We start from the raw sequence: 12,586 nt of genomic DNA, 5'->3' as shown, positions 1-12,586 counted from the left end.
TGTTTTTAAGGCAGGTAAAGTTCGAAGATGGACTGCATCGGTTCATTCATTTAATATATTCCCATACAACGATTACCCCTTTCCAACCGATATGGATGTAAAATAGCTTTTAAAATTGTTAGTGGATAGAAAACTTCATTCCTTAAATTTGTTGATTTTTGGTAAAGTTTCTCATTCAAAATTGGTGAACATTTAGGTATAGCGCCATAGGGAAACATTCGAATTTTTATACAATTTCTCTACTAAATTAAGTTTTCTTTTAATATTTTTCAGATGGCGCGACAAAACAAATATCATATATGATAAAAATCAATCACGACAATGAATTGGTGCGTGAAATGTTAAATGCAGACGGAATGTTCGACATAGAGAAGCATATGTATACGACAATAGTACCTGCATTTAAAAAGCTCTATGCCAATGCGGGTGTGCAGATTACATTTGGTCCCAATTTTTATGAATTGCCCACCAATGAGGCATATATTCTCTTGGAGAATTTAACACCCAAAGGATTTAAAAATATCAATCGTCTGGAAGGTCTTAATATGGAGCATATGCAACAAGTACTACGCAAAATGGCAATGTGGCATGCCGCCTCGGCTGTATATGCTGAGCAAAATGGTGGATATGATGATAAATATCGTTATGGATTTTTCCGTAAAGAATCGAAAACAAGTATCAAGTCAATGCATAATAATATGATTTCACTGATTATGACTAGCATTAAAAAGTACTCAAATCATGAAATATATTATAAGGAAATGGTAAGTTATTAAAATAAAGGGATTTTTATACTCATCACAATATGATAGATAAAATTTGTCAATCTAATTCGATTCTAATCCTTCATCTCGATTTTATCGATAGCTGTTATACCAAATAGGGATACTTAGTGTAGAGATTGGCGTCGAAATTATTACTGAGTTCAAAATACAACATTTTTCTGAGCGAACAACGACTTTTATACATTGTTCAACTCGAACCACTCTCTGAAAATCAAAGAAATTCGCCCCTCCCTAACACTTGAAAGCATTTATCGAGAAGGCAAGACCTATATAAGGGCGGCCAGTAAGCGAATCCATAGAGAAAACAGTTGCTTCTATTAAGTTTAACGTTAATTTTTTGTCGAGGCGAAATCTAATTGTTTCCCCTTTAAATAAAAACACAAAACACAACAAAATTTATAATTTTGTAAAATAGATTACTTTAAAATTTTCTTTAAAATCTAGAAATGTTCAAATGAGCTTCTCAATGACGATATAAATTAATATTGACAAAATATTAATATTTTCGTTTTGATAGGTCAACTGAAAATCTAAATTTGAAAAAACTTTCGCATAGACTTTTCTATTAACTCATAATCTCAAATATTTTCCCAACCTCATTACAGGAATCCATTCAAACAGAAATGCACGATGCTTTATATCGAACCATTGAAATCGATCCCAACGAATTTAATGTTCTAAATCATGGTGATTGTTGGTCCAATAATATTATGTTTCAATACGATGAATTGGGTAATATCAAAGATACCTTCTTGGTCGATTATCAAATACCCAAATATGGTACACCGGCACAGGATCTATACTATTTTATTATATCATCAGCCAATTATGATTTGAAGTTGAGTCATTTTGATTATTTCATACGTTTCTATCATGAACATCTTTATGAAAATTTGAAATTGCTGAAATATGGAAAGAAATTACCAACACTAAAGGATATTCATGGTTCGCTATTTAGGCATGGCATTTGGGGTTTATTTTCTTCAATGGGAATTATGGCCGCTGTACTGTTGGATCCCACCAAAGATGCCAATATGGAAAATTTCTGGGGTGATAATGATGAAGCTATGGCCTTTAAGATGGCCATGTATTCTAATGATCGTTATCGTAAACACATGGAAGCCATATTGCCATGGCTTAAATATCGTGGAGCATTTGATCTTAGTTAAATGTAGAAATTGTCTTAATTATTTGTACGTATGTGTATTATTTATTTGTTACAATGTGTAATGTGAATAAATTTGCTATTAGACGAAAATATATCAAAAATATATAAAAGTTGGTCGGGCCTATTATATGATACCCTTCACCACTTTGGATATATTCAAGATACACTAGCGATACAAAGCATAACACAGTATCTGACTAAACATTTGCAACTAACATAGCTTTTTGATAATTGACTCAAATAATACACAAAATATTAAAATACAGTTTTTTTATTCCTTACAAATCAAAAGGAAACCCACTCATTTATTTTAATTTCTTTTTAGTGCCATCTTCAGTAGGGGTAAGTAAATTGAATAGGTTTGACAAAATCGAATGATCGTAAAGTGGACTTTTTGGTCATTTAGACGTTATTACGATCAATACGCTCTTCTACAATAGTTCATATGTATGCTACAGGTCGGATGAATTAGGTGGCCATAACATTACATTGATATTTTGCCTTTTTTGCTTAAACCACCTTCGAGGTCTGTTATTGGCTTAGAATGTGTTATTATACCCTTCATCATACTGTGGTACAGGGTATTATGTTTTTGTTCATATGTTTGTAACAGGCAAAAGGAAACGAGATAGGCACATGGTTCCTTTTGAGAATATGCATAGAATCACTTTCTGAGTCGATTTATGCATGCCCGTCCTTCCGTCTGTCTGTCCATGTTAAATTGTAAACAAAGTACAGGTCGCAATTATGATCCGAATTGGATTAAAATTGGCACAGCTTATTTGTTTGGCCCCAGCACGAACCCTATTGAAATTGGGAAAATTTGGTCACATATACATAGAGTAAGTGATGGTAATGTGGTATACCCATTTGATTTTAGAGTGCCAAATTTTTATTTTTTATCCGATTACACTTAACATGCTACATGTGTTGTCTTTCCATGTATCAATTTGAAAATAATATTATACTAACAATTTAAGAGATATTTGAGAAAATATTTGAAAATACCATTAAAAGTGATTTTACAAAATGTGCAGGTAATGTGGTATACCATATGATGTTAATGTGGTATGGTATAATTTTCACTTCCAATTGATATCATATTTAATTTATTGATTTATGTATGTTAATATTTTTAACGGATACGTTTAATTTTTATTATATAATAATGTCTACACATGGCAATATTTAATTTTTGCATGGAGATGTTGTTAGAACTTGTAGCCTTCGTTTTTCATCCTTTGCGATTCATGGTAGGTTTTCGTAGAGGACAAATATTTCAAATAGTAATGATATCTTGTCTCGTGTTGGCGTTTTTTTCATGCAGACTCAAAGTGTACCACATTACCTGCAATTGTGTTTACTGAATTTTTTTTAAACTTCGACCGAAAAAGTCAATTTCATGAAAAATTTAATTTTTGCTCTGATTCTCAATGTGATTTAATTAAATTAAACAGATCATTGCTATCTTATTTTTTGAGGACAGCAAACTAAAGAACATGTTTCAGTTATACTAAAATTTTCCGTTTACAAAAAAAGTGACTACACCACATTACCAACCTATACCACTTTTGCATCACTTACTCTATAGATCCCATATATATATATTCGTCCGATTGAACGTAAATGATCACCAAAGTCCCTATAAATCTTTCGATTTGCACGATATTTGGCATAGCATACTGAATTAAGTGTGAAATGGTGTGTGTAAAGTTTCGTAAAAAGCGGTTCAAATTAAATATAGCTCCCATATATATTTTCGTCCAAGTTAGTGTAAATGGTACAACAAAGTTCCTATATATCTTTCGAATTGCACGAAATAGCGTACTGAATTAACTCTAGAATGATGTGCTTAAAGTTTCGCGAAAATCGGTTCAGATTTATATATGGGCAATATCGCCAATTTTTTAATATTCCATTTTCAAAAAATCAGCTTTTTTTGTTTTTGTGGCACACCAATGATTTTTGGTTACTCCGAATCCGTTCGCGATCAAATTTTTTGTTGATGCGCGCAAAGGTTATCGAGGTTTTAATTTTGGGCATAAGAAAAAAATCTTAAAATTACGTCGTTTATTATATTGACCAAAAACGTAGATATATATCTTCCTCCGTAAAATAAGAATATTAATATATTATAATAATCGCGTAAAAGTTGCACATCTTCGCGAAATATGAGAAAAATGATAAAATTGTAGGAGATTAAGTCAATATTTTCATCATATTAATGACATACACACACCTAAAAAATAATTTAAAAATATCTGCATAATCTAAACACCATGATGAATCAAATGATATCAAAATCACACAAGTCCGTGTAGCGGTTTCTAAATCACAACGACAACAAAACAAGATATCGAGGAAAAATATTTGTTTTTGGTTCGAAAAAATAATGTCATCATATTTATTTTTTTAATTGTATACAAGAAATTTCAGAAAAAAATGTTGGGGCTATTCTGCTATTTTACGCGAATTTCGCCGAAAAATTGACATATATAATAATAATCACTTTTTGTGTATAAGTATACGCCTTGCGGATTATATCAAGACCCTTCCGATAATTCTTAGAATTCTATAAATAGGAATAAATCTTAAAATAAAATAATATTATGAAATATACATTTTAAATTGCGTGTAAATCGCGTAATTCTCAAAATCATTTGATGCGCATTCGGTTTCCAGGAAGTACTGAAGTTTATCTTCCAATCCATATATATTTTGCGAAATTTCATTTGACGGCTAAGATGTGCCGCACGTTACATTGAAGTACCCAAAAAACCGTAAAACGCGAATAATTTCCGAAAACTCCATATGCCATTAACGCACATCCGATTTTGGTGTGCACCCTAAAAAAATACATCGATATATACCATTTCAATGTGGTCCATTAAGAACCATGGATGTGCCAGCAAAATCTATTTTCGAGATAAATTGCGTACATCTCTCTTTCGGCTGAAGTTTTTAAAGTTCTCTTTTCGAAAAAGATCAAAATCCGTATGAGGTCATTTATTGAAGCGGAAATGATACACAGAAAACGCAAATAAATCCGCGATATTTTCAAAAACATTTTTTGCCAAATTTCGTGTTTTTGGAAGAACAGTTCCCGCCGTTCTAGTAGATGGATTTTCACGAAGAAGATTTTATATCATCCGAAACGTAAAAAACCTTATAGATCGAGGGTACCCATATCATTCAGTTGACAGATCTAAAAATTTAGCCCGAAAAATAGGTTTTTTAGAAATTTGATCGCACAAAATTTCCACCTTCGGATGAGTATTACTCTGAAGCTGTGCATACTACATACACAAAATACATATCAAATTACGCAGATTCGCGACTACAATAATCTTATAATAACTATTTCAATATAAAAAGGGGGTTATATGGGGACTACCCCAAAAAGGGGGTGCATATTAAAATTTATTTGTAGGGAAATTTTTTACCATATACGACTACAAAATACAAAATTTCAGCGAATTCGGTTAAAAAACGTGCTCAAGAACCTCAAAATAGCGAAAATTGGGGGTACCCTTATATGGGGGCTACCAGAAAAATTGGACCTATATTAATAATTTTTGGTGGAGATATTCGGAACCCAATAAGAACCAAATGTACCAAATTTCAGCGAATTCGGTTGAAAACCGCACTCGAGAACCCCAAAATACCGACATTTGGGGGGTACCCTTATATGGGGGTACCAGAAAAATTGGACCTATATTTATAATTTTTGGTGGAGATATTTGGAACCCAATAAGAACCAAATGTACCAAATTTCAGCGAATTCGGTTGAAAAACGCGCTCAAGAACCCCAAAATACCGACATTTGGGGGGTACCCTTATATGGGGGCTACCAGAAAAATTGGACCTATATTTATAATTTTTGGTGGAGATATTTGGAACCCAATAAGAACCAAATGTACCAAATTTCAGCCAATTCGGTTGAAAACTACGATCAAAACCCCCAAAATACTGAAAATTAGAGGGTACCGTTATATGGGGGCTACCAGAAAAAATGGACCTATATGAATAATTTTTTGTGGAGAACTTGGGAACCCAATAGCGACTCAATATACCAAATTTCAGCAAATTCGGTTGAAAAACGCGCTCAAGAACCCCAAAATACGGAAAATTGGGGGGTACCCTTATATGGGAGCTATGCCTAAACGTGGACCGATATATCCCATCTTAGAACTTGACCTGCCTGCAGACAAAAGACGACTCTATGCAAAATTTTGGCGCTCTATCTCAATTCGTTTAGACGCTAGAGTGATAACAACAGACAGACGGACCGACGGACATGCTTAGATCGTCATAGAATTTTACGCTGATCAAGAATATATATACTTTATAAGGTCGGAAATGATTATTTCGATGCGTTACAAACGGAAAAACAAAACTAATATACCCTCCATACTATGGTGGAGGGTATAAAAAGGGGGTTATATGGCCACTACCCCAAAAAGGGGGCGAATATTAATAATTTTTGGTAGAGAGATTTGGTACCTATTAAGAACTCAAAATACTAAATTACAGCAAATTCGACGAAAAAATACGATAAAACCCCCAAAATTCTGAAAATTGGGAGGTACCGTTATATGGGGGCTACCAGAAAAATTGGACCTATATTTATAATTTTTTGTGGAGACATTAAGGACCCAATAAGAACCCAATGTAGCAAATTTCAGCGAATTCGGCTGAAAAACGTGCTCAAGAACCTGAAAATACGAAAAATTGGGGGTACCCTTATATGGGGGCTACCCGAAAAATGGACCTATATACATAATTTTTTGTAGAGAGATTTGGTACCTATTAAGAACTCAAAACACTAAATTACAGCCAATTCGGCGGGAAAAATACGACCAAAACCCCCAAAATACTGAAAATTAGGAGGTTCCGTTATATGGGGGCTACCAGAAAATATGGACCTATACTTATAATTTTTTGTGGAGATATTTAGTATCCAATAAGAACCCAATGTACCAAATTTCAGCGAATTCGGCTGAAAAACGCGCTCAAGAACCCCAAAATTCCGGAATTTGCCGGGTACCCTTATATGGGAGCTATGCCTAAACGTGGACCGATATATTCCATCTTCGAACTTGACCTGCCTGCAGACAAAAGACAACCCTATGCAACATTTCAGCACCCTATCTCAATTCCTTCAGAAGATAGCGTGATTACAACAGACGGACGGACGGACAGACGGACGGGCGGACATGGCTAGATCGTCTTAGAATGTTACCCTGATCAAGAATATATATACTTTATAGGGTCGGAAATGAATATTTCGATGAGTTACAAACGGAATGACAAAATTAATATACCCTCCATACTATGGTGGAGGGTAGCTTCCATTTACATTTCGAACGGGTGTCTGATTGATATTAAATCGTGAAGAGTGCGGTATACCAAATTGCGTGTATGAAGTTAGATTTAAACCGATTTACATAAATTTGTCCTACTGTACACAAATCGACTCTAAATCTGCACGAATGAAATAAAATTTAGCATAGGCAGAATGGGTGATGTTAGTCGTTTCATATATCAATGTTCCTTCGAAAAGGCAACGTCTGTTAGGATATATATGTAGGTATACAAAAACCATGTGCCTACAAAATTTCAAGTGTAAATATCAAGAACTCTTGAAGATATTGCCGATTTATTGTGTTAGTATCAAGTAACGGCTAAAGGGCTTCTAAAACTTTAAACGCGTTTTTCTCTTTTGCGAATGGTGAGCACGATAACTCAAAAACTAATAACCCAATCGATTCCAAATTTTTACACGTTTCTCTGTGAGTGTATAGCTATCGTATGAACTAGGAAAAAGCCAATCGGTGAAGATCTTCCTTATTTTTTAACTTGGTTTTCAAAGGTCCGCCATTTTGTTAATTTTAGAGCGAAGTCAATATTCTAACACCGTTGGAATTTTCGGATTCCGATGTTCCAGTGAGGAGTTATCATGCCCGCCATCAAAAATAAGGACTTCTCTTTAATTACAAAAACTACAACAACAAATATATATGTGCAAAGTTACAAACCTTAACAAGCATTGTTATTCATTTACCAGCCCATTGAAAATCTTGAAACATTAAAATCGAGAATAAGGGGGGTTCCCTTAAGTGACGAAATCTATGGCAGAAAACCATTCCCAGGTCATGACATCAAAATTTCGTAGCAATCGGCCAAACATTGAGACTTTGGTGAATCTACCTATATATCCATAAGTTATATAAATCGACTTCAATCAAATATAAATAGGTTATCTGTTGGGCTATGTCTGTACTTCTAGAAAACGCAACTACGTAATTCTATGCTCAATTTTGTACGTTGTGCAAAATTTGATGTCAACCTGACTAGCTTGAAGAGTTTGATGTCCAATTTACTTAAAATCGGGCGAAAATATATATGGAAGCTCTATCCAAATATATCGAAGGATATATAGGGACTTTGGTGCACCATTTACATGAAATCGGACGAAACTATATCTGAATCTGGGCCGATTTTCTCGAAACTGGGCAGACATCATTCTAGTTATGCCAAATTTCCTGCAAATCGAAAGATATATAGGGACTTTGGGGCACCATTAACATGAAATCGGACGAAACTATATATGGGAGCTATATCTAAATCTGGACCGATTTTCGCGAAACTGGGCAGACATCATTCTAGTTATGCCAAATTTCATGCAAATCGAAAGATATATAAGGACTTTGGTACACCATTTACCTTAAATCGGAGGAAGATATATACGGGAGCTATATCTAAATCTGAACCGATTTTCACGAAACTTTGCACACATCATTCTAGACTTAATTCAGTGCGCTATGCCAAATTTCGTGCAAATCGAAAGATATATAGGGACTTTGATACGCCATTTACCAAAAATCGGCCGAAACTATATATGGGAGCTATATCTAAATCTGAACCGATTTTCACGAAACTTGGCACATATCTTTCGTGGCTCAATTCAGTACGCTATGCCAAATTTCGTGCAAATCGAAAGATTTTCAGGGTCTAAAGTCCGTAAATCGGACGAAACTATATATGGGAGCTATATATAAATCTGAACCGATTTTTCCCAATTTCAATAGGGTTCGTCCTTGGGCCAAACAAATGAGCTGTGCCAAATTTCATCAAAATCGGATCATAAATGCGACCTGTACTTTGTTTACAATTTAACATGGACAGACGGACATGCATAAATCGATTCAGAAAGTGATTCTATGCATATTCTCAAAAGGAACCATGGGTCTATCTCGATTATTTTTGCCTGTTACAAACATATGCACAAAGACATAATACCCTGTACCACAGTGTGGTGAAGGGTATAAAAAATGTGTAAAAACAGGTTGAGGCGAACCAGTTTTTTTATGTTCTCTATCGATTTGTGATTAAGCCACTCATTTCACGGTCTTCGTGTCAAAGTAAAACTAGAAGCCAACAAAATGGGGACTACGCCCCTTATGTATCATTTTTCAAAATTTTAACTGCATCTACATTTAAATGATGCTGACATTTTGAAGCTCGATTTTTAGTGTTTTTTAATTTTACTTCTAGCTTTAATACGCAAACAGGAATTTATAAAAATCGATTATAAAATTATTGTAGTCGCGAATCTGCGTAATTTGATATGTATTTTGTGTATGTAGTAAGCACAGCCTCAGAGTAATACTCATCCAAAGGTGAAAATATTGTGCGATCAAGTTTCTAAAAAACCTATTTTTCGGGCAAAATTTTTAGATCCGTCTATTGAATGATATGGGTACACGCGATCAGTATGGGTTTTTACGTTTCGGATGAAATAAAATATTCTTCGTGAAAATCCATCTGCTAGATCGGCGGGAACTGGCCTTCCAAATACACGAAAGTTGCAAAAAAAATGTTTTTGAAAATATCGCGGATTTAATTGCATTTTCTGTGGATCATTTCCATTTCAATAAATGACCAGATACGGATTTTGAAGTTTTGCAAACACAGACTTTAAAAACTTCAGCTGAAAGAGAGATGTACCCAATTTATCTCTAAAATAGTGTGAGCTGGGTCATCCATGGTTCTTAATGGACCGCATTGATATACATATAGATCGATGTATTTTTTTTAGGATGCACACCGAAATCGGATGCGCGTTAAAGGCATATGGACTTTTCGAAAATTATTCGCCATTTAAAAGTTTTTGGGTACTTCACTGCAACATGTAGTACATCTTAGCCGTCAAATGAATTTTCGCAAATTATACATGGATTGGAAGATGAACTTCGGTACTTCCTGGAAACCGCATGTGCGTCAAATGATTTTGAGGATTAAGCGATTAAGACGCAATTTAAAATGTATATTTGATAATATAGTTTAACTTTAAGATTTTTTCCTATTTATAGAAACCCAAGATTTATCGGAACGGTCTTGATATAATACGTATGGTGTATACATATACACAAGAAGTGAATATTTTTATATATGTCATTCGGATAAAATAGCAAAATAACCCCAACATTTTTTCTGAAATTTCTTGTATAAAATTAAAAAATAAATATGATGACATTATTTTTTCGAAACAAAAACAAATAATTTTCCTCAATGTCTTCTTTTGTTGTCGCTTTAATTTACAAACTGCTAAACAGACTTGTTTGATTTTTTATAGCATTTGATTTATCGTGGTGTTTAGGTTATGTAGATAATTTTAAATTAATTTTAAGATTGATGCATGTCATAATTATAATAAAAATAATGACGTAATCTCCTATATTTTTATTATTTTTCTTATATAGGAAGTCATATATCAACGTTTTGGTTAATATAGTAAACATAGTTATTTTAAGATTTATTCTTATGCCCAAAATTAAAAACCCTAAAAATTTCGCGCGCATCAACCAAACATTTGATCGCGAACGGTTTTGGAGTCAGCACATTTTTCTCTATATGTGTACCAAAAATAATTGATATGCCACAAAAAGAAAAAAGCAGATTTTTTTGAAAATAGAATATTAACAAGTGAGAAAGCGTTAAGTTCGGCCGGGTCGAACTTTGGATACCCTCCACCATAGATATACTGACAGGTACTTGAAATAAAAATATAGGGAACATACCAAAAAGTGACCCCAAATTTGTTTAAAAAAATTTTGATTTCATCCAAACTTTGCACATCTTATTATTTCTTCCAAAATTAGTTCAAGTTCGATTAATTTACAAACTGCTACACAGACTTGTTTGATTTTTTATAGCATTTGATTTATCGTGGTGTTTAGCTTATGTAGATAATTTTAAATTAATTTTAAGATTGATGCATGTCATAATTATAATAAAAATAATGACGTAATCTCCTATATTTTTATTATTTTTCTTATATTTCGAGAAAATTTGCAACTTTTTCGCCATTATTATAATATGCTAATATTCATAATTTACGAAGGAAGTCATATATCAACGTTTTGGTTAATATAGTAAACATAGTTATTTTAAGATTTATTCTTATGCCCAAAATTAAAAACCCTAAAAATTTCGCGCGCATCAACCAAACATTTGATCGCGAACGGTTTTGGAGTCAGCACATTTTTCTCTATATGTGTACCAAAAATAATTGATATGCCACAAAAAGGAAAAAGCAGATTTTTTGAAAATAGAATATTAACAAGTGAGAAAGCGTTAAGTTCGGCCGGGTCGAACTTTGGATACCCTCCACCATAGATATACTGACAGGTACTTGAAATAAAAATATAGGGAACATACCAAAAAGTGACCCCAAATTTGTTTAAAAAAATTTTGATTTCATCCAAACTTTGCACATCTTATTATTTCTTCCAAAATTAGTTCAAGTTCGAACATGGGGAATATCGGTCCACTCCTTCTGGCACCTCCCACACAGGGGCTAGGCCCAAATGCGACTTAAAGTTCATATATATATATATATATATATATATATATATATATATATTATATATATAACGTTACTTATCGAACCTTATGTTCTAGCTTTTTTCGTATCTTCCGCAGATTAAATGATTACAACAGAGTCTTAGAACCAAACCCAAACATGGAACAAATCATATAACTATTTTAACATAAACAAGTGAACCACCACCTCCACCATAGGAATACCGACACCTTCGTGAAATGAAATTATGGGGAACATACCAAAAAGTGGACCTATAACGACAATTCTACCAATCGTTTGTCGGAAACCAAAGCACTGTGGTACAGGATATTATGTCTTTGTTACAGACAAAAGGAGTTGAGATAATCACTTTCTGAGTCTATTTTTGTATGTCCGTCCGTCTGTCTGCCCATGTTACATTAGGTCGCATTTATGATGCGAATTGGATAAACAAACAAAAAAATGGGGAAAATCGGTTCAGGTTTAGATATAGCTCCCATATAGAGTTTCGTCAGATTTTACGTATATAGTCCACCAAAGACCCAAAGTTAATCTGATTAGGACAAAATTTTGCTAAATAACGCTAAATATTAAATCGGTAGGTGCTTTTATATGGGAGCCACCCGAAAAAATGGACCTATATTTATAATTTTTATTGGAGAGATTTTCTACGCAATAAGAACTCAAAGTACTAAATTTCAGCGAATTCGATTGAAAAACGCGCTCAAGAATCCCGAAATACCGAATATTAGGGGTACCCTTATA

The 12,586-nt window shown here is 33.6% G+C and overlaps 1 protein-coding gene across 1 annotated transcript; it reads left to right on the top strand.

Moving 5' to 3' along the window:
* The first annotated feature begins 299 nt into the window (after positions 1–299).
* Positions 300–1,956, top strand: LOC133334991 (uncharacterized). Its single transcript, XM_061543299.1, has 2 exons — positions 300–764; positions 1,391–1,956. Exons 1-2 carry the CDS (start codon positions 300–302, stop codon positions 1,952–1,954), a joined length of 1,029 nt encoding a protein of 342 aa, XP_061399283.1. The 3' UTR covers positions 1,955–1,956.
* The last annotated feature ends 10,630 nt before the right edge of the window (positions 1,957–12,586 follow it).

This window comes from Musca vetustissima, unplaced genomic scaffold (genome assembly GCF_032173495.1).
Source record: "Musca vetustissima isolate MV318-11 ecotype Yass unplaced genomic scaffold, APGP_CSIRO_Mvet_v1 utg23867, whole genome shotgun sequence".
NCBI lineage: Eukaryota > Metazoa > Arthropoda > Insecta > Diptera > Muscidae > Musca > Musca vetustissima.
This window is presented reverse-complemented; position numbering and strand designations above follow the sequence as displayed.